Source organism: Musca autumnalis, unplaced genomic scaffold, assembly GCF_047663935.1.
Source record: "Musca autumnalis isolate F117 unplaced genomic scaffold, ASM4766393v1 scaffold_4, whole genome shotgun sequence".
In the NCBI taxonomy this organism is placed as follows: domain Eukaryota; kingdom Metazoa; phylum Arthropoda; class Insecta; order Diptera; family Muscidae; genus Musca; species Musca autumnalis.
In genome coordinates this window covers 100,352,759-100,380,309 of record NW_027411977.1, presented here as the reverse complement: position 1 = coordinate 100,380,309, position 27,551 = coordinate 100,352,759, and the positions used below count along the sequence as shown (strand labels likewise).

Genomic DNA, 27,551 nt, shown 5'->3' with positions numbered 1-27,551 from the left:
AAAAAAAAAAAATGATAATAATAATAATAAAATACGTTTGTGATTGAATCTAAAACTTAAACACATGACCTTGCAAAATTTCAAGCATCTACGTTCAAAAATAACGATCCTATTCAAGAAAAGGCATTTCGGAAAATGGAATAGCATTGCAATAATTTGGCATATATGTATGTACGCCTGTGATCTTTGTCGTGTCGTTGAGGAGACTAACACCTTTTCAATAGAACGAAAGTTATATTACGAAAATGAATAAAAGTTGTAAAGATTGTATATATTATGGTTATTTTCCAATATATTTTAATAATTATTGCCAAAAATTCTTTTGAAATTGATTTGTTTTTACTTGTTGTTCTGCGTTAATAGAATCAACCATGACTCTTTTTCTCGTATTTCAATACATATGGTCTGTTCTAGAACTGCAAAAATCTACTAATTTTTACTACTTTTTTTGTTTTGTTCGATAACATAAAGGAAAATTTTTTATCGGTGTAACTTCGATTTCATGTTAGATTCTTGCAGGTTTTTGTATCATATAAGAATATGCAAAATCCGAAGTCTACTAATGACATATTTTACAGTACATTTTGTATGCTTTTATTAAGCAAACACTTGGCGATTATAAATATTTGCAATAATTTTGTCGTGTAGATGTCTTAAAATATGAAATTTCATAAAAATATGAAATTTCTTGAATTTTTTTTTTCAAACTCCCACACTGTTTGGTGGGGAGATTTTTCCCACAAAAAGACACAAAATTCTCCCACAATTCAAGATAGAGAATGTATACTTTTTTCCCATGGGAACAAATTCCCAATTCGAACTTCATTCAGAATGAGGGAAGATGGGAAATGGGAAAAAAACTCCCACAAAATTTTCTTCAGAATACGAAAATGTGGGAATGGGAAAAAATTCCCAACTCCCATGCGTTCAGAATAGGGCTGATTCTCTATCTTGAATTGTGGGAGAATTTTGTGTCTTTTTGTGGGAAAAATCTCCCCAGCAAACAGTGTGGGAGTTTGAAAAAAAATTCAAGAAATTTCATATTTTTATGAAATTTCATATTTTAAGACATCTACACGACAAAATTATTGCAAATATTTATAATCGCCATGTGTTTGCTTAATAAAAGCATACAAAATGTACTGTAAAATATGTCATTAGTAGACTTCGGATTTTGCATATTCTTATATGATACAAAAACCTGCAAGAATCTAACATGTTTTACACCGATAAAAAATGTTCCTTTATGTTATCGAACAAAACAAAAAAAGTAGTAAAAATTAGTAGATTTTTGCAGTTCTGGAACAGACCATATGTATTGAAATACGAGAAAAAGAGTCATGGTTGATTCTATTAACGCAGAACAACAAGTAAAAACAAATCAATTTCAAAAGAATTTTTGGCAATAATTATTAAAATATATTGGAAAATAACCATAATATACAATCTTTACAACTTTTATTCATTTTCGTAATATAACTTTCGGGTTTTTTAAATCAGACGACCAACGTTCTATTGAAAACGTGTTAGTCTCCTCAACGACACGACAAAGATCACAGGCGTACATACATATATGCCAAATTATTGCAATGCTATTCCATTTTCCGAAATGCCTTTTCTTAAATAGGATCGTTATTTTTGAACGTAGAAGCTTGAAATTTTGCAAGGGCATGTGTTTTAGTTTTAGATTCAATCACAAACGTATTTTATTATTATTATTATTATTATTTTTTTTTTTTTTGAGATACATCTTCGGATATTTATGGTGACGATATGTAATAACAAGCAAAAATATGTAATAATCGAGAAAAATATCCGAACTTATCTTTTTGAATTTTTTTAAAAATATGCAAAATACGAGTTCTAGCGATCATTAGGAATAAGTAAAACTAGCGATATACTCGTTAAATCCCTAACTAAAATTACTCGGTATCAACATACAATTTTTAAATTCGTTACAAACTTAAAAAGTTCCTATTACTTTTTACAAAAAAATTATGTTTGCCTACTAATTAAAAAATGCTTACACCAATTCGCACAATCTGATGAAAATGTGCTTATTAGAACAACATCACACATCGTTGACTCCATTCACATAAAAAATCCATAAATCAATGCACGGTTGTTGAATTAAGTAAGTTGTGCTTTTGGTAATCTAATTCAAAAACCACGAATTCAATGCAAATAGGCATTTTGTACTACAAAACAAAATTACAGCCCCCTAAAAGTATGCTATCATAATTTGGTGTTACTAATTTCGAATTTCGAAAATTCAATTCCCATGATTTGATGTTCCCACGTCGTTGAGAATATGGAAAACGTGGGAATGGGAAATTTCGCTCCCATGGGAAACAGTTCCCATGGGAATGTTCAGAATAGGGCTGCATATGATATTTCGTTCCGATTGGCTTGCATTTTACCACATATTCATTCTATGATGTTTGTACTTATAATACGCCAGTCAAAATATTTCGATTTTTCGAAATTGATAAGTGCGAATAACCCCTTAATGACTTGAGTTTACATTAAGAAGCTATCGTATTTTTGTAAAAAAAAACAGATTTTCCGTGGCAACAAATATACATTTCTTGCCAAATTGTCAATATATACATAATATTCTATTTGAAATTGAAAAGCCAAGGACTTTTCCCTGTGCTGCTTTGTCAACTATATTTACATAAACGACACAAGGCACTTACATCAAATTCCTGCTTTAAAAAATAGTACTGTACTGTATAAAATAAGGGACCATGTTTACTCACAGCTATAAAATCAATCAACAAATTCTAGAGAATCGGTTTTGTTCGTAGAATTGGGATATTAATCCTACACCACATACCATTGACATACTAAGTCAAATGACATACAAACATCCCCTTCAATGACATCAAGTTTTCAACATATTTTCTAAATTATAGGCTATGCAACATTACCAGTTACAAAACCAAACATTTACATATATTTAAAAAAAAAACAAAATATTAAGTAGCATATTTATAAATGATGTCATAAAGATGGGAGGTGTGTATGTTTTGGCCACTCAGCATGTCAAGGTGTTAATATTATATTTATATGAAAGAATTGTTTAATTAAAATAATATTACTAAACATAAACTATAACATTAGCTGGACAATAAAAATATTAAAATATAAAATAGAGACTTCGGTGCACGGCATTTGCATTTGGTATAAGTTGGTGATAGGTGGTGTTTCATTGTTTCGTATGATTGATTTTGAAGGTGATGGGGGCAGTGTACAAATGTTCTATAAACTTATGTATGTGAAGGGATCTAAATTTTTTGTATAAATTAGCAAAACAAAATTTAACGCAAAAAATATTTACAGCCTAGCCATACAAGTATATATTATGTATATGAGTAAATATGTTTTTAATTATTTTGGTTTTAAGATTTTCATTATTAGACAAAGACGTTAATTTTGAATACGGCATGAATTAATAAAATAGTTTCTTCTTTGAGGTAGGATTTTTAAATGGATTAGATATATATTAGGACGCTGCTAGTAGGATTCATATTTAGAATGCGGTTATCATGAGGTTGTAGTAATGTTGAATGTCGAGATTAGGACAATATAAACATGGATGTGGATATGCATAATAGATATATGTATGTATGGTATGTATTTGTAATATAGTTTATAAACGGGTCGTACGTGATATTTTCGGTTTGGAAATTGACAATGGATGATATAAAGGTATCTCTAACAATAATGGCGCGCATTGTCTTCCAGTCGGGTGCACTCTCATTGAGTAGATCGCACACCGATTCCAAGGCTAATTTAACAGGTGGCGGTGGATTTGCCATGGTACGTATTTCAGCCAATTGTTTCTTTTTAATGCCGCTAACAGCTAAAGATTTATTCGTAAAATTAAAATTAAACTTAATTATGTTTAACGACTTAATGCTAACTTAAGTTGTTGAAAATTATAATTCTATAGTAGAGCGTATATTGAAAATTGAAATCTGAAAACATACCTTGTTGTGCGTCAATAACGGCCGGTTCTACTTGAGCTAAATCGGCCATGACGTATTTACGTTTCTCCTCCACCTTTACTGTCTGTTCGGCTAGTTTGTTCTGCAGTTCTTGTGATTGTTTCTTCTTGTTCTCGGCCTCTTGTTGATCCTTAAACATTTGCTTAAGTTTAGCATTGGCAGCTTCATTCTTGGCTTGCAATTCCTGTTTCTTGACAGCCAGTGATTTTTGCATTTCTTCAACTTGTTCCACAGTCTCAGCAATTTTATTCAAACCCACATTCAAATGCAATTGCTGTTCTTCTAGATCGCTACGCTTCTCATTGTATAGCTTAACAAAGTGATGGATGAAGTCCAAATAATGACGTGGTGTAACGGCCATGGTACGACCACCACGCTTGGCCAAACGAGCATTGGCTTGATGAAGTGTTTGATGGACATAGACGCAACTGTTAATGACAGCGTCACGATGAGTGGGCTGTGAAGGTACCAATGGACAAACCGAAGGGAAGAAGTCGGGTGGTGCCCAGCCTGGTTTCTCCAAATCAACACGAGTAGTAAATTCTTTTCCGACTTGGAAGAGAGCCGAATCTGACCAATCGCCAAACCAATTGAGTACACAACGATTGAACAAAGCTGGTGATGTAGCAGCACGATCCTTTAGACCATCCGTAGATGGATTCATAGTAAAGACAACATGCAAGTTGCGCATGACTTGTTGTGTGAACCTGAAACACAATGGCGCCATTAATAAATTATTAACGAGAATATGAAGTATAAAAAACTCACCATTTGTATAACTCATCACTCGAGTCCAACATTAGGCCCTCTCGTTGGGCTCCCTCCTTACATTGGGTCATCAATGTGGTGTATTCATCACCCTCGAAAAGACCTGGTACTTCGCCGTTGGCCAACAATGTATTCATGCGTTCCAAAAAGCCAGAATCCAAGACATTTGACTCATCCAAGATAAAAGCAATTTTTTCATCTCTGCAGCCAGATCGACGCAGAACAGAACGTAAATCTTCATCGAAATCTTCGCCAGTGTATTTATTGTGAACTTTAATTTGGAAGATTGATAAACCATTCATCCAGGCCACAAAACGCGATAGTGTGGTCTTTCCTGCACCAGAAACACCGATGAGCAGCAGATGGCCTTGTGGTTGACGGAAAATACGATCGATACGCAAAACATGTTCTAAAACTTCATCAAACAAGACCAAAGGAACATCCAGTTCTTCTTCATAGAACACCTTAAGTCTGGCTCGTACATAGTCACGTAGTTCTTCCCGATTGACAGGCATGTAATCCTTGGAGAGCCAGTTACTGTACAAAATAGGACGTGCCAGGGCTTCTTCTGAATTAATGCCTGGGAAGTGTTTTAAAGCAACCATGTCAATATTTTCATTGGTCCATCTACGTTCAGATTCTTCAACCAAACGATCCTGGAAGAGGCGCAAAGCTTCGTGAGCCCAAATGCGCACCAGACCCTCTACTGGCAATGAATCCAAAGGACGAATGGCTTCACAAATACCACGAACCCAACGAGTCATTTCACGAGGCGAGTAAACATAGTGCGGTTGCATGTCCTGTGTAAAGCGATCTTGCGAAGCCAAATAAAATTCAACCATGGCATTGGTCAAGGGTTCAGCATAACCACGCAATGTAGGCATAAGACGCAGCATGGCTCTGGAGAAGGTGCCGTAAATCTGTTTCAAAGAGGTCTCACCAGGGTAATCAACATAAATGATGGGCACGTGGCGCAAGAAACGATGTGACAATGGTTTACGGCCAGGATCTGTGGGCGGATTACAGGCTCCCACAAATTGTATGCGCTCCAAAGATACCCAAGCCTGATCACTGGCACGGTAGAAGCCCTTATGTTCAACCAATTGTCTCAAAAATGAAATCACACGTTGAGTGCCATAAGAATCCATGTCGGGCAAATTGATTTCATCACAGAACAAAACCAACCATTTGCCAATTTGAACAGGTGACAATACCACGCCGTTAGGAGTTTTTCTATATTCACAATAGTGATCGAATGTCTTGAGTAGAAGTTCAGGAGTGGTGGCAGATGAGAAATTCAAGCCAACAACCTCCATATCGGGTAAAGCTCTCAGGGCAGAGAACAAAGTCATGGTCTTACCGGAACCAGGTGGACCACACAATACTAGGGAGAACAAAACACTTTATTTGCAGTCAACCTTTTAGACATTGACACTTTCATTTACTTACCCAAAGGTTTATGCTCAGCCAACCAAGTGTAAAGTAATGATTCGTGACGAACTGTATCCAAAGTGGGCACCACAATATCAGGTGAAGCCACTTTGTGGGTTTCAACTTCAATGACTGGTACCTTATTCGACCATGGAACCCATTCACCATTAATGCTAACCTCATAATCAATAATTGGTACACCTGTTGATCCCGGCAATGGCACAGTAGTTACACTGCGTACAAAATCTCCCAAATCAGTGCGCACCTTGAGCTTAGAATCGCCAGCAAATGACCAAAGAACTGAGTATATCAACGATTTAGTAATGTATTGTTCCAGTTGATCATTGGAGCATGGGAAGTCAGGATGTGTGGCATTATAATTCAAAATGTTCCTGCAAAACGAACGGAGTTGTAGTAAGTAACAAGTAGAAGTAGCTAAAGAAAGAAAAGTACCTGGCTGCTTGATTTAACATGGAGAACAATGAGCTCAATGCGCGTAAGCGAGTAAAGTCCATAATGTGTTCTTGTTCGTTGGCAGCATATTCCAAACTGCGCACAACAACACCATCTGCTGAGAAATATGGCTGCAACAACATGGCAATATCACGTTGCACTTGCAATGAAGGTGACACCTCATCCTCCTTATCCTTGGTGGGTTTAGAAATACCCACGAAATCATCATCGGTATCTTCCAAAGGAATGGACCGCAAACGCAACAAATAATTTTCAAAGATCATTTCAGTTGACAGCACATCTTCGGAGAACCAAACCATGCCACAACGAGATACCGTGGCCAATGTGGCATATTTCAAATCTTGTACTTCGAACATAATGCGTACATTTGGTGGCAAGGACAAACGTTCACCGTTTGGCAATGTCAACAATTTGTTGTCATCCAATACCGAATTCAAATTTTCTACCCATTCAGGATCGACATCACCATCGAAAATAATCCATTGCCGCTTATTGATTTCACCACGTACATTATCAATGATTTTACGCAAGACGTGAGTGAAAAGACCATCGGTCCATTCACGTGTATTGGGATCCAATACACCATACAAAGCTTCCTTAGAAATGGCCTTGGGATCAATAACATGGGCCACACCTTCAATACCTTCGAAACGTTCCAAAGCTTTAAGCAAAGTTTGCCAGGCTGTTGTTTTACCGGAACCGGAAGGACCCACCATCATTAAGCCATGGTTGAGACGAGAAATTTGATACAATTGTAGGACCTAAATTTTAAAGAAAACAAAAATTAATAAATTTCAATAAAACATATTAAACATTAACTTTAAGTGAAACAACGAAAGCATATGTTTCCAACAAGTCTAAATCGAATTGAATACAATCTCAAATTTGTTTTCGATACGTTATTTAAACTTGTTCTATACATAAAACACAACATATATACAGGCTGTTATGAATAATAACTTAGAAAATTTCTTACTTTATCAACCCAAGTTTCACCAAATCCCTTTTTCATTTTCATTTGTTAAAGGAAAAATTTTTCATGAATTTACAGTTGGTTTTTTTGTGCAAGTTTTTTTTCAATATTTATTCATTTTGTTAAGAGAAATTTGATATTAATAAGGAAGAAATTTGAAAAAAGACATTTTTAAATAAGTGTAATGAAAAAATGTTTATATATGTATGCATATAAATTCTTAAGAAAATAAGTGTTAGACATCATTATGCAGTGCATCATGTTGCAAAAAAGAAAAAAAAAACAGTTGATAAAGGAATTTGTTAATCCCAACTTAATGAAATATATTACCGATTGTATCTATAGCGATTCAGAAAACATCAGTCGGCTTTACCGACAGACATATATCCTCTAACAATAACAAATTTTTAATGGGAATGGGAAATTTCGCTCCCATGGGAAACAGTTCCCATGGGAATGTTCAGAATAGGGCTGAATAATATGTTTTTAAAGGGACACAATAAGGACTCATAAATGCCTCTGCGAAAATCCGCCAAGAAATTTTCAATTGAAATTTATCGAATTTCTGAACTTTGTGTAAAAGAACATTGATTGTATCGAACTATGCTCAACAAATATGTAAATTTCGTGACATATAATTATTTTTTTAAAAAAATATGGAAAAACTTATTTGTAGTACGAATAACGCGTACCTGGAATTGCTTACCGTTGCATTTACGGATTTTCTCTCATTCAAACAACGTGTTTAATTTAAAAATTCTCGAGATTTTTTTATATTTTTAATACTATCGATTGTGATTTCTATGTACGCTTCTGCTATTTGAGACTATTTAATTGACTATCTATCTAATTCTTATAATTGGATCATATTTCCTTATTATTGGTATTGTTCGAATTTATTGTGTTGAATTCGTTATTCTTTTTTATAATGCCATTATCTTATTCACTTGAGTTATTATAACATTATTTAACATGTTTTTGGCATTGGTGGCTTGTATTGCAAAATGAATTGTTTAATAAATAAAAGGGGCGGTATTGTTCCCGATATAAACTTTCGAACCCTCAATACATACACATGTCTTCTTAATTGCACACGAAATTCCTTTACCAAATTACATACATACAATTTCTAACGAATTCCCATTAGTAGTTTGTTCTCAGACAAAAATTGACCAACTTACCTTTTCCATCCAGGCAGCTCCCTGTTCATCACCTTCTCCACAAACCAAATAATCCTCTTGGCATACTTTGCGAATCTCTTCCTTAAGACCCTTCATTTCGGCACGAGTATAGCCAACATTGGGGAAGACATCACTCAACAAAGAGAACAGCAATGGAATATCTTCGGCCACCAATTTCGGCACCATTGTCTCACACACAGATTGAATAAGAATTTCCTGTTCTGGTAAATTTTCAGCCACAGAAGCCTCATCGATATTTTCTTCGCCACGTTGTTTAAGAGTTTCTTTAATCTTTTGAATGCGATCACGTTTGACGTTACCAGCCGAAATGAGTACAGATTTCAGTGCACGCAAACCAAAATCGTAGTGAGATTGATTGGACAATTGTTCATCGCAAAGTTTAAAGAATGGTACAATTTTACAGGCCAACTTTTCAGCAGAGCGGAAACCTTGCGAGAACAACATAACTTCAGCAATTAATTGGCGATCAGGTTTTGTCATAGCCAAGGAACGGAACAATTTCTTCAAATTATCGGGCAAATTAGAACGTCCGGCATAACCAGGATTCATGGTTATGAATATAGCCATATCAGTGGAGACACGAACTTGTTTGCCCACCAATTCAACGGTAATGCTTTCCTTATTGCTGTCAGTTTCATATTTAAGAGCTTCCTGTATAGTTTGAATTTGTTGTGAACAAGCTGAGAGCATACGCTCTTCGAGGCGATTGAATTCATCGAAACAGCCCCAGGCGCCAACTTGACACAAACCAACAAATATACGACCCATGGCTTGGAAATCGAAAGTTTCGTCACAATTGAAAACCAACACAAAACGGCCTAGTTGATTGCCCAAAGCTTTAACGGACTCAGTTTTACCAGTACCAGCAGGACCAAATGGCGAACCACCCAACCGTGACTCCAAAGCTTGTGTCATAGTTAAGTAACAGCGATCGGTTAGAGGAGTTTGTACAAGACGGTCCTGAACGCCCAGGTATTCGAAACCGTAGTAGAAGCGTGCATTGGCCATGTGAATAGTAAGTTGTTGTAGAACCTAAGGAAAATGGGAAAAATACAATATACAGTAAATGCAATCGATTAGAAATACTCATAATAGCATACCACTGTTTGCCTAGGATCAAAATAGAATCTCATTTCAGTTAACCATTGGAATGATTTTGGATGAGTTACACCGTTGGTAATTAAACGTCTGGTGACGGTACGTTTATGTACAAATTCATTGATCTAAAAAGAAAAAAGAGGTTTATGTTCCGCTCATGGGTGCTATTCAGCTTTGTACACCTACCAAATGCTCCAATTTCTTTCTGCGTAGCGGTGGTTGTTCTTGCAACACAGAGTCAGCCAAAACATTTAATGTTGATTCGACAGTACCCAAAACACGTTGTAAGGGTTTGGTAGAATTGGTCTCAGAAGCCTGTTGTAGAGCGGCTTCTACATCTTCTGACCATAGAATTTGGGCAGCCAAGACCACAATTTGAGCTTGATATTTGTCACACCATTCCATATATTTCTGGGGATCAATTTGACCCTCACGGAATTGTTTGATATCCTGTACAGCTTGGGCCAGGAATGAAGCAAGTGTAAACCGCATTTGCTTCTCAACCAATGTTAACCATTCATTGATTTTGGGATGTTCCACAGTGGATACAGGGTTAATGAAGCGCACTTCTTCGCCTTCACGTGAGGCTATACCCAAAATAACAGTGTTGTCTTCGTTTAATATAATGGCAGCAATGCCAGCAAACATCTTCTTGAAATGTTTTTGCAAACGTGCAATATTTTTGCTATTGCCAATAATCTCCAATAGATCTTCATCGCCCACAAAGTAGAAACGTGGGAATGATGTACGTTCTCTTTCCAAATATTCACCCAAGGCCTTTTGGATTTTACCTAAAAGATCGGCTAAACGTTCAAGTGATCTCTGAACAGCGGGGATGTTCAAAACATCCATGACTTTAGGAGATTTTGCCACTTTTTTCATTAGACCCAAGAATTCGGAGCTAATGCTTTGGAATCTTGAAGTTTCTTGGGGCAACAAAGACTTAATGTCGGCACTTCCGGAAAATATTCCTTCCAAATAAACCCATCTACGTTGAACGTCAATCCAAACATCGAATAAAGCGTTAATGCGATTCAATTTCTCTTCCCAGGTGAGGGTTTCTTCTTCGAAAACTTTGTAGAAGGGTGACAATTTCATGGCAGCCACTGAATTGATGTGTTCCTTGACTTTGTTAAACAAGTCGTCCCAACCACGTATAATGCGACACTTATTCTGATAGTTTATCAAATCAAGCTCATAGCTTTGCCAAGTGTCACGGACTTGTTTCAAGAATTCTTCCAAAGCCATTTCTCCTTGAGCAACACGCATAATGTCTTTGACTATATTTTCATTTTTCTGCAAGTTAACATCCCAAACTTGACCCAAAGTAAGATCCGAAATGACCCAGTTTACACGTAACTCCTTTGTCAATTGTTTCCAGTGACGTTCTTTAAGAGCATCTGATTTTAGTTCCACAATCAACATGTTGACCTTGATGTAGCTTTGAATAAGCTTTTTGACATACTCGTAGGATTCGTACATGCGCAAACGTGCAGGCAATTCCTTCAGTTGCGACATCAACGCCTCCAATTGTTGGCGTAGTTTGCGTGGTTGTACAGACAACCAAGGTTTTTCACTGTAAGTAAGAGTTCAAGAGTTTAATGAAAACTGTCTATTAATGTGTATGCCGAATACAAATACCCACCGAGTTTCATCAATTTGAGTCCAAACTTTAGATAATTCACTCCAAACACCACGCAAATCTTGCAATTCTTCTAAAGCCACATTCATTCTTTCCGAACTGTTATTGGCCACAGCAGATTCTTGCAATTCCAAAGCTTCCTTGGCCTTGGCTACGTTATCGCGTTCCTCCTTCAAACGTGAATATTTGCTTTCGAACAATTGCAATTGTTGTAGGGCATCATCAGGTCGAATCTTGCCGCCAGTAGGTTTATTATCTTCCCAATCCTTAAGGAAATCAAGTGTACGTGTCTCAACAGCCTTGTCTTCGGCCACAATTTTCGCCTGCAAACTGGCCACTTGAGTTTGAATAGCAGTATCTTTTCGTTTAATGATTTCATTGAAGGCTGACCATTCGCCCTCAATGTTATCGACATGCAACCAATTGTTGGGGAATTGGAAGCGTTGACGTTCCAAAATGCGTTGGGCCTCACGGAATACCTCGACCTGTTTGTCCCAGACAAGCATTTCCTTTTTAAGTGACTGCACATAAGTAATAAAACTAACAGCATCAGTGGTGCTGGCAGCCTCTGCAAATAGTGGCGAAATTTTAAACATAAAACAAAACTTTTCTGAAAAATTGACCTACCGATACTCTGCATCTCCAAATCAGTTCTGGATTTAGAAACCTTGGCATGGAAAGTGGTCATTTCATTACCCAGCAATGAACCAAATTTACCCAATGCTTCCTTATGCCAAGAATCATATTTCAATGTTACTTTGCCCTGGACCTTAGCATAGTCAATTATAATGGGACCATATGCCCGACGAGTGTCTGAAGTATCAAAGGTTGTACGCGATTTCTTGATATCATTCAAACATTTTATCCATAGATTGACATCTTCACCCAAACGACCATACAAGGTATCGGCTTGTAAATCCCACAAAGATTGATAGCGTAACCATTCATCCACATAGCTACGTACTTCACCAATCTTGCTTTCAATGGCATCGTATGCCATTTCCAATACCTTGCATTCGGGCAATTTGGTTAATAAATTGCGATATGTTTGGGATACGGGCTTATCCAAACCAACTTGGTAACGAGAACTTTGTAGACGCACTTGAGAAGTAACAATGGCTTCCCAGGCAAACAATTGTTGCATAATTTGGAATCTGGCCTCCTCAATAGAGGGGTACAAATACATCTGTTGATTGGTAATACGTATTTCATGAACAGCATTTTGAATTTGAGGTTCACCGCCAAGTTTATGAGTTGGCTGAGCTGGGGCATCGGTATCCATAGAAAGATCAACTTCCTTCTTATTGCCGGTCAAAGACTCAGTCCACGCTTGTATGCCAGCCTGTAAACGTAAGGCCAGTTTCTTTTCGACCTCTTCATCTAGTCGCTGTACCCAAACGCTTAAGTTGGAATATTGACGCAAAGATAAGTCGTCGACAGCATGTTGGATTTTCGAAAGAATTTCCCCAAATGTAGCAGCACTATAGGGACAAGTTTCCAGTGAACGAACATCGACATCCAATTGCTCTTCAACCACCAAAAGATCTTCAACCTAGTGGGAATTTCAATTTTAAACAATTCGGTATAAATGTGTATCTACAAGTTACATACCTTTTCCTGGAATTGGGTAACGCACTCGGAAAGACGCAATACATATGGATCCAACTTATAAGATTCCCATACCAAACCAATGCCTTCGGAAATCAAATTTAAAACTTCTTTACGTAAACCGGCCACAAGGGGTACAATACTGGCACGATCCTCAATCTGTTATTTTTTTATGAATTAGGATAAAGAAGAATTATGAGAAATTTAAAGTGATAATGTGCTTTATTTTTCTAGATTCTAAATTAGGATGTTAAATATATGAAAAAAGCATGCCGTTTTTTAATATGACAAGGACAAATCTTTGCTATTCTAAAATTAAAATATAATTTATAGTGATATGTTTTTTCTTCTATTGCTAAACGTTAACAAACAGGTTTTAAGTTACTACCTTGAAGACAGAATTTTGTGCTAAACTCCTATTATTTAGCTGCATGTAAATAAGAAAGGATTCGTTTTTGTTTGGTTTGTAGGTATTATGCGGGAGTGTAAATTCATAAGGGTCAATCATTTGTGTTGTTGTATGAGTTTAAAAATAAAATTTAGTACATTAATTTCACAGGAAACGTTGATAAAAAAAGGAATACCAAATTAAATATATGTATAGAATCTGTGGAATTTTAAATAAAGTATTTTGAATTTCAAGTGAAATAAATTGCTAAAGAAAACAACTAAAAATTAAAGCAAAAAAGCTATATGCTGCCTTTATGTAAAAGGTGCATGCTTGTATAGAGATCACAAAATAAAAATACAATAACAATATAAAAATTATAACTGTGTTTCTGACAACAAAAATTATTGTGGAAATTGTGTAAATTATATTTAAAAAAGTATTGATGGTACAAAGGTTAAACAAAACTATTGCTTCAATGATATGCAAAGAGAACTTATCCATTATACATATACGTAAATTTGAACTAAACTTAGGTAGCTTTAGAAATTAACGAAGTGACGACGCGGCTAACTCCGCAATAGACACTCTGCACCTCCTATTAGAATTAACTTTTCTCGAAGTATGAATTTTAAACTACAATACACAGGTCACAGTCAGATCCGCACTGATGTGTATGGGCAGGTGTTAGAAAGCCTAACAGCTACTCAAAAATTACACGTGCGATTAACTCATTGTAACCATAGATTTGGAAATTGTCATAATTGTCGGCTGAAGGAATTTCTTTATTTCCTTTTACAGTTGTCGCACCTATCTATACACCATGGCACAATTACCAAGGTAGTGGTATCATACCAGCTGTTCGAATATGAAAAGTCAAATCACTTTATAAAAAAAACATTTCTGTTGTAATTTCCCCAACAACATAAAGACATTTTTCACATAACGTATTCAAAATGTTACTATACCACTACCTTGGTAATTGCGCCATGCTATACACCTAATGTTACCTGCAGACAATAGAACCATTAGCCTATATTTATTCACTTCTATTGAAAACAATGGATATGTTAACACTTCAAAGTCGAGACCATTCTAACAAATATTGCAAATTTCAAGATGCAAGTCAGCAGACTAACATCGTCGTTGTAGTAGCAGCTACTATATGTTTGTATACGTCATTATTTTATTGATTCGGCTTTAATTCCAACTCAATTTTCAGAAAAGACGACACTTAATCGGTTTAGTCCAAAAAGATAGTGGAGTTGGGTGACTTGCTTTGACTGGACAGTTGAAAAGGTGAAGTATCATGCGGACTGGTATTGAATGCTGGGTAGATGTTCTGCGTTGTGCCGTCAATCCTGGTCCAGTAAGAATTAAAGCGGCTACAACAACCGGATTTTTACTCAAGCTTCATATTCATATACGATAGACTCTTATAGCCTCGGTAACAATTCAGTTTTAGCCGCTTACAGGAGGTGGTCGTTTATTTGGTGGTAGTGGTATGTATACAAAATGGAGAATTCCAACTTAACCTTGGGAGCTTTCCTTGATATTGAAGCTTTCAACCACCTGAAGACTAACGTCCTTGTTGTTGTAGCAGCTACTATATGTTTGTATACGTTTTTATTTTATTGAATCGGCTTTACTTCCAACTCCATTTTGAAAGGGGTTAGTCCATAAAGACAGTGGAGTTGGGTGACTTGGTTTGGTTAGACAGTTGAAAAGATGTAGAATGTGCGGAATGGGTAGATGTTCTGCGTTGTGCCGCCAATCTTGGTCCAGTAAGAATTGAAGCGGCTACACTAACCGGACCTCAGTTGCGCTGAATGCGTGACGGTATTCATACGGTAGGCTCTTATAGCCTAGGCGACTGCATCACTATGAATTTTCCTTAAACCTGTTTGATAAGCCTATTGATCTAGAAGTTATCTTGTGTATCTTTGGACCTCCGTCTCTAGATCATAAGGTTACCTGTCCACTAGCTGGTGAATTTGATAGTTTTGTCTATAGCATTCAAGCAAATATTGCATCGACAACATTCTATTGTGCCGATGCACCAATAAAATCCTTGTCTGCTCATGTAAATGGTTCACTGAAAACCGCACCTCCCCGCCAAGCAAAAGTTACACTCTAATGGCATGCTAAAACTTTGTGGTGCAGATTATAGAAATATCGTAATATATCGGTGCGTTAGGAGGTCTCTTTTATGCTAGGCATATGGAACAATCGTTATATCTCGAGCTACCTAAGTAAACGACTAAGAAATATTTAAATTTTTGCAATAATTTGCATATTGTCCATTTAACCTTTGTAATATGAGGCTCAAAAGAAATCTTTATAAAATTGGTCAAAACATACCTTTTCCAAAGTACGCTCATATGTACGAACACTTTCGATTAAAGAAATAGCATACGGATAAATCTGATTTGCTTGATGGGCCTTATTGACAATGGCCAAGGGAACGCTAGAAATGACATTTTGGTATTAAACGAATTACAAGACTTACACATACAAAAAATCATACTTACCGGAAACTCAAATTCTTTATATTACGGACTTCCTTGGACAATGTAATAATTTCGGGCAAAAAGTTAACACGCAACTTTAGTATGTTGCCTTTTCCTGAACGAGAACGTGCCGAGTCGATGGTAAAAATGCGTCCAGTGCTACCAAAATTGCGCTCCTGTACCTTACGTGCCCATTCTTGGAAAACTTCATCAATATTCAATTTAGCACGGAAACTATCACCATCGGCCTTGAGTTTTTGTCCCTCTATGTGCGACTCCCAACCTTTGCCAAGAACATCTTCAACACGTTTTAAATACATGGTAAGTTGGTTGTTGATTTGACGGGCCCAAATGATTGATCCAGCAACGGGTGGCAAATCACGTACTGTAGAAAGACGACAACTTTTCGATTGCGGATATTGGACCTACAAAACCGGAATAGGTCAAAAGTTTTAAGCGTAATATGAATTCAATACTCACCTTAAATTTCTCATGCAAAGCTTCAATGTCATCCTTCACTCTTTGAATCAATTGAGTTTGATACTCTCGTATTGCACCTCTAATATGAGGGCGCACAAATAAAGCATTAAATCGAGAGAAAATACGGAACATTTCATTGGCATTTTTGGCCGTTCCCAATTGATCTCGCAAATGGGCAGTGATCCGTGTCTCCACACGGTCAATACGTTCCTCATAACGCTTAACAGCGGCTTCCCAAGCCTCCGAACCCTCCTTGGAGATATCCAAACAGTCTACCTCCTTTACATTTTCATAGGCTAAATTAACCTCTTCGATGGCATTGGCATCATCAGCTTCCAGGCTGTAGGGTTGCTTGGTTTCACCAGCATTACTTTCGTTTTGTTGCTGCTGTTTGGTGGGACGCAAAACACGCAATATAACAGTGCGCAATTGTTCGTGTTGACGTCGGAATTTACGCATATGTTCCATGCGGGTCTGCAGCTTCTTATGGGCTGGTGATACACGCCACACCATTTTCAAATGTTCGTCACGCTTCTTTTTGACAATATCACGCAGCAGTCCTTGCAGCTTATCGTACTCATCGTCCCAGCAGCTGAAGATTTCGAAACATTGGTTCATAACACGCTCGAATTCATCGAATGGGATATGCATTAGACGACGTGTACCCAAAACTTTCAACAATTGTTGTGACAAATCACGGGATATGGCCTCTATAAGTTTGAGGCAACGTTGAATGGGATACCGGGTATTACGAACTTTACGCAAATGAGAGAAAATCTGCTGCACAGCAGGGCGTATCTTCTCCAACTCGGTAGCAGATAAAAGATCATTAATTGGAAAGTCCTTCATTAGAGGATTATAATCAGCCACCATGGCCAAAGCCTGCTTAAGGCCAGTGTCGGTATCAAATGACACAGTGGCATGGAAACGTTTTCCATGCTTCAGGATGTCCAAGGTCAAAGCCACTTCAGGGCTTTCACGCTTTTCTTGGATACGATAAAGTGCACGCTCTAAATTTAGCCAAAAGGAAATTTCCTAAGAAACAGTAAAGAATCAAGTGAGTTATTAAAAAATTTGAAAAACAAGAGCTAGTTACCTGCAAAGCAGTACCCGAGGATGGATCACGATCCAACTTGGTTACTTTTTTGATTTCCTTAATCCAACGGTTGACACCATTTTGCAATTGATTCAAAAATGAAGAATCCTCCACTTTATCGCCAAAGTCTGCCACTTTAGCTTTACGATTTTCATCTGCACACTTACGTATGACAGCATTGACGGTATTATGAGCTGTCAAAGTAATTTCCGGAATATCAATATTTTGTTGCAAATGCAACAAGCCCATCTCCAGTTCGGCCAGTTTCTTTTCCACAGATGGTGCCATTTTATCACCATCGCGATCAGCACGACCAGATTCTTTGACATATGACTTGAAATAGGGTGCCAAAGATTTGCTAATAAAAGCATGCAATGTTTCGTATGGTGAACCATCCGAGAAGTTTATGAGACGCAATTGGGAATGTATAGATTTGTCGGCTTCGATAACGGTACCACGTTTAATGCAAGCCAACGAGGCCATACGGCTATTGGTAAAGTGAACATCGTTGCTGATTTGATAGGTGACAAACTCTTTTTCCTCTTCACCTTCAGCTGGTTGTTCATTTTCATCTTCTATCAAAGAAAAAGAAGATAAAAAGTTAGTTTCCAATTATAAAAAAGCGTGGTTTAAATGTTTGATATTATTTGTAGAACCCATTAAACGTCCTCTACTCGACAATGTGTTTTCTTTACGACCTTGATCTACTTATTCTCAATGTGAAAATTTCATTATCTGGCTAACCTTCAAATAAACACACTTTCAAGGTTGGAACCTTGAGCTTTGTAGGTAATATAAAAACTCATTACTCTCAAGAATCTGTAACCTTGATAATATGGCATTGGCATTGAAATTCGTATTCTTGAACGCAAATTCATTTCAATGTCAAATTTATTTTAATAGTGTGCGTCCTTAGATTTGTTTGAAAAAAAATTGTATTTTTGCAGTTGTAGAGAACTATGTATTTGTTAATGGATGTTAGATATTAAAAATGAGCAAAACAACTTGCTTAGAATGGTTGACAATCAATATCTACTGTGTAAATTAAAAACTAATGAAATTCATGGGAGGAAATAATGAGCCAATTGTTTGGTACTCTACAAATAATAATGACTGTGTATTATCATTCGTCTCGGATCGCGCTGAAATTTTTGTCATGGATAGATCTTCTCTGCATGATTACGGCAATATATATTTTTTGGATGGGACGTATCTGGTTATTTGATCAGTAAATTTAAATAAAAAACCCACCGTAAAAACCGGTTATTATGAACCGATTTATGACAGCTTATTAAGGGGTCGATCATCGATAACAATTATCGTTGAGTGGAATTGCCAGTTGTCAAAATTGATCCACGTATGGCAACACTCAACTGAAGTTGCGAATCTCAGTTGACGATTCTGTTGTTTTCAGCAACCACCAATTTTCAGTTGCAGTGAGCATTTTCGAAGAAACAAGAAGTAAAATAGAAGGAACAATAAACATTTTGTTAACAATTATTGATTCTTTGCATCAATAATTAATTTTGTGTATCAATATGGTGAAAATAACGACAAAGCAACAGTTCGAAATACTAATTGATAAACTGAGTGAAAATCCAAACATAGCCCGAGGAGTTCGGGTTTTTGGTGAAAGCAAAGGCACAGCGGATAAAGCGTGGAGCGAACTTATCATTTTTTCGGACAGCAAATAAAACTTGACGATCCGAAGATTCAATGGCCAGGTTATATTCCAATCTTGGGTTGTTTTCCAAAGTTGCTCGAAAACTCAGCCAAAATATTAAAATATTGCACAAAAGAGTTATCCAAAGCGCAAATTATTTTTAAAATAGTTTTTTTTTTTTTGCGAATAGAGGTCACAAATTTGAAAAAACACTGATCGATAACATGTTTATCGACGAACCAGTTGAGTTGACATTAATGGTACAACATTTCATCTCAGTTGCGCAGACAACTGACAACGCAACTCAAGTTTAGTGGCTATGCAAGATCGACTCATAAAATACCTATCGATTAATATACGGGTTCACACCCGTCATATAACCGGTTCGACAGATATATCCAAAAAACCGTTTATAAAATATAGGAAAAAAATTGGATGTAGGAAAACTTTGAATCGCGTAGCCGGTTTTGGACATACCCAAAAGGGGAAAAACTTAAGCCCCAGGCGAAAGGCCGGCAGTCTCGAAAAAACTTTAAAAAATATAGGAAAATATTTAGACGTAGGCAAATTTTGGATTGCTTAGCCTGTTTTTGGTGAAAATCTTAAGCCCCGGGCGAAGGCCCGCAGCCTAGAAAATCTTTAAAATATAGGAAAAACTTGGACGTAGGAAAACTTTGGATCGCGTAAGTCGGTTTTTGGACATACCCGAGAGGTGAAAATCTATATTCAAGGAACTAAGCTAATTTTCCAACCGAAAAAGCTGATATTTTGTGTTTAGTCTTTGTTGTGATAAAAACAACGTTTCTGCGGGGAATTTTAGATATATAACTCTGATTTTGGAAAATTTTAAAATTTTAGCTACATTATCTAACCGTAATATATGGAAATTGATATTAAGTCTTCGTTCGGGGATTAAAACATTCCACCAGAGAATGGTCGGTACAAGTCCAGGTTTTGATATACCTTCTTCTTATCACTTTCAAATCAAAAATCGAACTCCAAATTTATTGGCTTATTTTGAAGTACAGGTAGTATAGAGTTTGCGGCAAAAAAATTCAAGTCAAGTCGATCGGAGCAAAATTGACTGAGATATGAGCATTGGAAGAAATGTACGTGGCCAGATAACATAGTTACACAGCATAGTATATACAGGGATCCCACAACTTTAATTGCTGTAGTGTAACCATAATCATGCTAGAAGTCGCAGTTATATTTTAATACTGAACATTTTTTGCACGAAGTGATTTGGTCAAGGGACAAGTTTGAAATACGATCGGCTGATATTTAGCGTGTACATTTTACCATTGTGGGAAAAATATCCAAATTTTTTGGTCCAACTTTAAATTCTGGGACATATTCCGACAAATTACAAACACGAAACTTTAGAACCAACTCTATACCTCTCCTTTGATGAAAATTACATCACATATTTAGAGGCTAAAATTGGCCAAAAATAAAACTTTTATCCGATTTTTTAGCAGCTCTGTAGGTAGCAATTATAGTCCGATCACCGAGGAATTTTAAGGGTCGTGTTTATAACGCAATGGAAGCTTGTAAAGGGAACAAGACGAGTTCACCCACTAAGTTCAGATCGGAATGATTTTTTGTGCAGGTAGGTCTCGTTACCCTGATCACAAATATATATAACATTTAGTGCGGAAGTCCATACTTTCCGAGATACGGGCCTCTGAAGTTCCGAAATCTTCTTGTTTGTTAGGCATTTTTGATTCGATACTATCATAGCAAAGCTTACAAAATACACTATCACATGAGAAAATACAGACCTCATTCTTTAAAATTGTAAATTTTCTCTAAGTAGCCGGCCTTCGGCCGGTTATTTAAGACTTTCTCCTATGGACAGATACATATGTATCTCGACTACGCGAACAAAGTTTTCTTTAAAATTGTAAATTTTCCTCTATGGGCAGGTACAAATCTCGGTTTCGGCCGGGGATTTAAAACTTTCTCCTATGGACAGATATAAAACTCGGCTTAGCCTACAGCATAGGTTAGATTTCGAAGCTTACAAGACTCGATTTCGAAGATTTCAGGACCCATATCCCTGGAAATATGGACTTTCCAAAGGGCATAATAAAACTTGAAGTACAGAAAACTTTGTAAACTTCACAATGACATCCATATGTCAATATTCATTCAAATATGGCCAAGTTCTAAACGAGAGGAATTTCGGAGACCCAAATATCGGGAAGTATGGACTTCTGCAATAAATGTTGTATATATTTATGATCAGGGCGACAATACCACCTACCTGTAAAAAATTTTTCAATTTCGATCCGAGCTTAGTGGGTAAACGCGTCATATGCCGAATTTTAATGTTTATGGTTATTTATCTTCTCTGATGTGCATTCTAAAACATTCGAAGTTTATAGAATTCAGAAGCCCCATCAATGGAAATCTACATAGTTGTTGTTGTAACAGTGTTTTATTATTATATTATGTTTGTATGTTCATTCTCCTGTTCAATCTGGCTCTGGGTCTATCTCCAGTTCCAGGAAGTTGTCTACTTCGATGGGATGTAACAACAGATCCACTGGAGTCAGATGAGTAGGCTTGGCGTGGCAGTTGAATAGGTGCTTAATCGTGCGGGCCCATGCCGCATACTGGGCAGATGTCTTGCACGGTGCGATCGATTCCCGCCCAATAGGAAATTAGGCGACTGCAATATCCACAGCGTAATTGAGCCAAAACTACTCTGGTTTGTCGTGGCAGCCAGGGATGGAAAATTAAAAATTTCAAAAAGTACTAAAATGGTACTTTTTTCATTGAAAAGGTACTTTTTATTATTTTTGAAGAAAAAATTTAAAATATTTTATTCAGTAAAAAAACACAAAGCCTTAGATCTTTGAAATCTGAAGAATGTTGCAGAATCGTATATATTTGTATACCCCCCTAGAGGAGTCTGTTGAAATCATGATACATCTCGCAATATTTAAGATATAGCTTTTTAATGTGGTACAGAAGTTTCAATTAACCTTAGGATGTTTGGTATTGAAAAATGGCTCTATCGGTCCACGTTCTGATATAGTCCTCATACAACGGTACCTCCAGATTTTCGGTATTTTGAAGTTTTGATTCATATCATACCACACTTGTTGAAATTTGGTATTTCATCTTCATTAGGGCTACAAAACTCTCCTGCAGAAATTTGTCAGTGCTGATCATAGAACGATAGCACCCGATTTTCGGTATTTTTAAGGTTTTGGCCCGATTACCCCATTGAAATGACTGAAATTAGGTTTTTTTTTGATATGGTATAAAACATTTCTATAGCCTAGAGCTGACAAACTATCGACAGTTCGACTATCGTTTTAAACGTTGTCGTAAAGCTTTGTTTATAGTGAACTCTAAACAATTTTTTTAAATATGCCTTATTAAGGCGAAGGGCATTTATAGTGAATTTTTATTTTAATTAATTAACTCTCTTTCGAGTTGAGCTTTTATGACCTAAGAGATACATTGAAAAATTAGGAGTCTACCGAAGTCCCACGCATCCAACCATTACGCTACGTTTCACGGGTGGTTAAGCCGATCTTCAGGCGTATTAGAATGTTGTTTGTGTGGCAGACGAAGGCAAAGCTTGGTAACTAGTATATATATCGCACTTCATTAGATAAATACATATCCGAAATTGTGTCAGTTAATTGAAAATCCAAACATTTCCTATAGTCCTGCTTGGTAATACCATTTTTCAATGTTCACAAATACTATGGTAAGTTTTATTCCTACGTCATTAGTAATTGCTCTTCGATATCAGAAGATTTTTGATCATCAATTATTGTCTACTAGAGTTTTGACAAGTTGATGGTGGCTCAGAACGCTAAGACGCCGGCAACTTTGACACTCAGTTGTCGGAGACCCAGGTTCGAATCCCAGCCTGGCTCATGCTGAAATTATTTTATTTTTGCCTTATTAAACTCAACTCAAAAAAGAATTAATTAAAATAAAAATTCACTATAAATGACCTTCGCCTTAATAAGGCAAAAATAAAATAATTTCAGCATGAGCCAGGCTGGGATTCGAACCTGGGTCTCCCACAACAGAGTGTCAAAGTTGTCGGAGTCTTAGTGTTCTGAGCCACCATCAACTTGTCAAAACTTTAGTAGGCAATAATTGATGATCAAAAATCTTCTGATATAGAAAAGCAACTACTAATGACGTAGGAATAAAAATTACCATAGCATTGGTGAACATTGAAAAATAGTATTACCAAGCAGGACTATAGGATAAGTTTGGAGTTTCAATTAACTGACATTATTTCGCACATGAAAAATTTTTTAAAATTTTTTTAATTATTCGCTACAGATAACCCAAAAAACATGTTTTGGTGGCCGATGTACATAAACTTTGTTTTACGTCAATAATCAAAACGATAGTCGGACTATCGTACTTTTTATAGTGAAATGGTACTGAAAAAAGTACTATTTATTGTACTGAATTTTCCATCCCTGGTGGCAGCTGACGCTCTTGCTTATGGGTACTTTACACGATATGTTTTTACATATGAGCTGTCACTTTGCACATACATTTTGTATGGGAGAAGTGACAACTCATATGTAAAAAACATACCGTGTAAAGTACCCATTATGGTCTTAGCAACAGTGTCCGTGTGAATGCTGTTCAAACCTGCCTGATATGCCTGTTGATCTAGAGGTTCTCTCCTATATTGTTGGACCGTCGTCTCTAGAACATGAATATCCTTCTTGATATACCTGGGTGTATCGGTGGACAGCAGATGGTGATTGGGATGGCTCTCACGGTAGCACCCGAGCAAGTACTGCAACGATAGCAAATGGAAAGCTAGTGCTCAGTGGTAGTGGTATAGGGTATCTATCACATGGTCATGGACTATAGCCCTATCTTACCGTTTTTAATTTTGTTTTTATAATTTAATAATTTGAATATTAGCTCTGTTCCAGAACTAAAAAGTTTTTACAATTTTTACCACTTTTACACATTTTGCGTTCCTGTACACAAAATTTATATGAAAATCGTTTACGACTTTTACAACTTTTACCACTTTATAAAGTACGGGAACAGGCCAATTATTACCGCTGGAAAATGCTATAATTTTCTTGATTTCTCTGATCTTCCTACATTGACAAATCTTCGTTGCTTCACGTGCAATATTTTTCAAGTTTTACCACTTTTTACTAGAAAATCGTTCGTTTACTTCTGATAGCATACAATTCATATGAGAGCACTTCACAACATTTATTACTTTTGTCACTTTTACCATTATATAAAACAAAGGAACTGACAAAAAGATAATAGAGATTTCACCGCTCAACATCTAGTTGATGTGAACTTCCACCCTATTTTGCCCACATGTTTATGTTTACAAACAAAAACAAAACAGCTGTGGCATGTCTATACCGGTTTGGCAAAAAAAAAAAAACACAACCACAAAGTAATAGATTTACAACTACATGCAAAGGTAATAGAATACACAAAAAATGACTCATCAAAATGAAAAAATGACGTCAATTTTCAGCAAATGATAGCTAACACCAATTATTGATTTTTTCTAATTGGGAATATGAAAAAATATATCTATAAGAAACAACTCTCCGGATGGAAAACAGGCACAACTCAAAATATTAAGACTTTAAAAATGTTAATTATAAGGCAATAAAATAGAAAACGAAGTGACGCCATTTTTTCGCACAAAAAAGTATGGGCGTCATCATTTTAAAACCCCCGTTAAAACTACAGCTTTAGCAAATTCATACCCACAGTTTATACAGTTGGCCATTCAGCCCAAACTAGTTAGCCCTGACTATTTAGTTTTCTGTCAAATACATAAAATACAAAGGAAATCAAATCACAATAATGAACAATCTATTATGTTTGTTGTCAAATGTTGTTAACAGAACTCTGAATGGCCAACTGTATAAACTGTGTTCATACCTTTCAAGCAATTCCTTTGAATGTACAATGCCTGGACCTGGGGATCCGATAAGAACTTTTTAATCTTCTCTTGATTATCTGGATCTTCCAGTGCCACATTGAGAGCCGGTGGAACCACATCTTCTTCCGGCAACAAAATAGTTACAGCTTTACGAATGTAATTGGCGAATGCTCCATAATCCACAATGGTAACATTTTGAACTGCCTCCACTGAGGTATCGGGATTTTCCAAGGAATCACCCATGTGAGTTGTTTGTTTTTGAAGATTTTATTACTTTTCTTAGTTTGTTTCAAACACAAAATTTCACAATTTGCAATTTTGCGGAGCGTCGATTGATTACGTCCGCACTTGGGTGTGAAAATCAATCGACTGTGCATAAAAGATAAAATCGTGTTACCAGATCAAAATTGAACTGAGAGAACTGTCAATGCGGGAATTTGTGCTAATCATGTTTTTGAAGAAATACACAAAACTGTGCTGACAACAATAAAATGATGAATTAAAGTTCCCTTAATTATTTGATATCGATACAACAAAGGCATCTTTATTGTGTTCTAGAAACTAATTTTATAATTATCGTTTAATAATTAAAATGTGGGCATTTAAACACATTTGGTATGTTTTATGTGGCAACACAGTCAAATTTTAGGGTTGTATCTTATGGTAGTGGAATAGTCGTTCTTGCAGTAATCGATAATCGGTACATTCCATTCTATTACAAACAGTTCAATAAATTTGCACTTCCGTTAAATTAAACTGCTCCGGTGTTGATGGAATATCTAACTTTGTGCTACACAAAGTTCCAGATACGGTAATAAACTTTTTAACCTGCATCTTTAACAATTCCATCAACAATGGCTACTTTCCTAGTGCATGGAAGTTGGCGAAACTCATTCCTATTAAGAAAAGAGTGCAGTAGACTCCGATTTTCGCCCAATTTCACTTCTGTCCAACGTGGGGAAATTGTTTGAACACATCCGGAAAGAAAAACTGGAAAACGAGTTTGTCATCAATCCTATTTCAAACTTCCAATTTGGTTTTCAAAAACAACACTCAACACAGCACGCCCTTCTAAAATTCCAAAGTGACATTACGTCAAATTTAAGAAATCAAAATTGTACAGTAGCTATATCCTTGGATATAGAGAAGGCGTTTGATTCTGTCTGCCACAATGGAATCATCTACAAACTAATTGATTTAAGGGTGGACCCCTTCTTAGTAAAAATTATACATAATTACCTGTTGGATCGAAAATTTTTTGTTCAAATAAACGATAACACATCTCCAAATGGATTGGTCAGTAGCGGAGTTCCACAGGGAAGTGTGCTGGCTCCTTTTCTGTTTAATCTTTTTCTCAACGATTTCCCTCACACTACTACACATTCAAAAGCGGTGCTTTATGCTGATGACTGCTTGATTTACGCTCATAACACCTCGCCTGAAGAAGCTTTACTGTTTGCCTTCGAACATTTGGAGCATATTAACCAATATTATAAAACTTGGGGCATAAAAATTAATGCTCTGAAGTCTGAAGCCATCTGCATCAGAAATGCGTCAGGGAAATGCCCGAGGTATGTTGTGCCACAAAGTAAACAACTCAGATGTATTCTTGATGGAATAGAAATTCCCTTCAAAACAAACATCAAATATTTGGGAATCACATTTGACAAACTCAACAAGTTCAACTTGCATGCCAGAAATGTACTACAAAAAGCAAAACAATTGGTTGGTGGGTTTACATATCTATTTAACAGCAAATACCACAAAAGACAAAACTTCTCCTCTACAAAGTCGCCATAATAGGGCGTTTATACTATTGAAGATTAACCCAGTGGGATTAAAAGATCCAGTGGGTTAATCTATACCGTTTATATATACCTTTTGTGAGGATACAAATGACAGCAGACAGCTGATTTTGTGTATACATACACACAGCAAAACATAAAGAAATCAACGTAAATTTCATAAATTTAATGATATAAATTAAAAATTAGAAAATAAATATAGGACGGGAATCCCATCTAAAAGAACGCGTAAATGTGATTCATACCTACCATGAATTCGTCTCCAAATAGAAGATGTTGGATAAAAGACTATCGTCCAAACCATAGCCAAATAAAAAGGCGAACATACCAAAGAAGCATTTTGTGAGTTTCCTGAAAGAGGATATAACCCTAGTTGTGACCAAGAAATTGAAACTGTTCAAGACTATACTAATGCCAATATTGAATGAATAGCTTTGGGTCAACTATTGGAAAATTCTCGGAAAACAAAGT

At 36.4% G+C, this 27,551-nt stretch overlaps 1 protein-coding gene across 8 annotated transcripts in view; it reads right to left on the bottom strand.

The window, feature by feature from the left end:
- Dhc64C (dynein heavy chain, cytoplasmic) overlaps positions 1-25,687 on the bottom strand; it is a 35,633-nt gene extending 9,946 nt beyond the window's left edge. Inside the window, exons 1-18 of one of the 8 annotated variants that reach the window (XM_073983326.1) lie at positions 25,275-25,649; positions 17,684-18,258; positions 16,588-17,622; positions 16,129-16,532; positions 15,959-16,064; positions 13,598-13,636; positions 13,213-13,368; positions 12,229-13,153; positions 11,605-12,169; positions 10,146-11,535; positions 9,962-10,084; positions 8,841-9,893; positions 7,663-7,689; positions 6,666-7,447; positions 6,231-6,604; positions 4,782-6,165; positions 3,996-4,720; positions 3,673-3,868 (exon numbers count right to left, since the gene is read on the bottom strand). In XM_073983326.1, coding sequence (XP_073839427.1) covers positions 3,673-3,868; positions 3,996-4,720; positions 4,782-6,165; positions 6,231-6,604; positions 6,666-7,447; positions 7,663-7,689; positions 8,841-9,893; positions 9,962-10,084; positions 10,146-11,535; positions 11,605-12,169; positions 12,229-13,153; positions 13,213-13,368; positions 13,598-13,636; positions 15,959-16,064; positions 16,129-16,532; positions 16,588-17,622; positions 17,684-18,258; positions 25,275-25,518 — 10,103 coding nt within the window. In that variant the 5' untranslated portion in view covers positions 25,519-25,649. Of the gene's footprint in view, positions 1-3,672; positions 3,869-3,995; positions 4,721-4,781; positions 6,166-6,230; positions 6,605-6,665; positions 7,448-7,662; positions 7,690-8,840; positions 9,894-9,961; positions 10,085-10,145; positions 11,536-11,604; positions 12,170-12,228; positions 13,154-13,212; positions 13,369-13,597; positions 13,637-15,958; positions 16,065-16,128; positions 16,533-16,587; positions 17,623-17,683; positions 18,259-25,274 lie in introns of all 8 variants that reach the window. The other 7 variants (XM_073983330.1, XM_073983325.1, XM_073983328.1 and 4 more) reach the window with 7 other exon arrangements.
- Between the last annotated feature and the right edge of the window lie 1,864 nt (positions 25,688-27,551).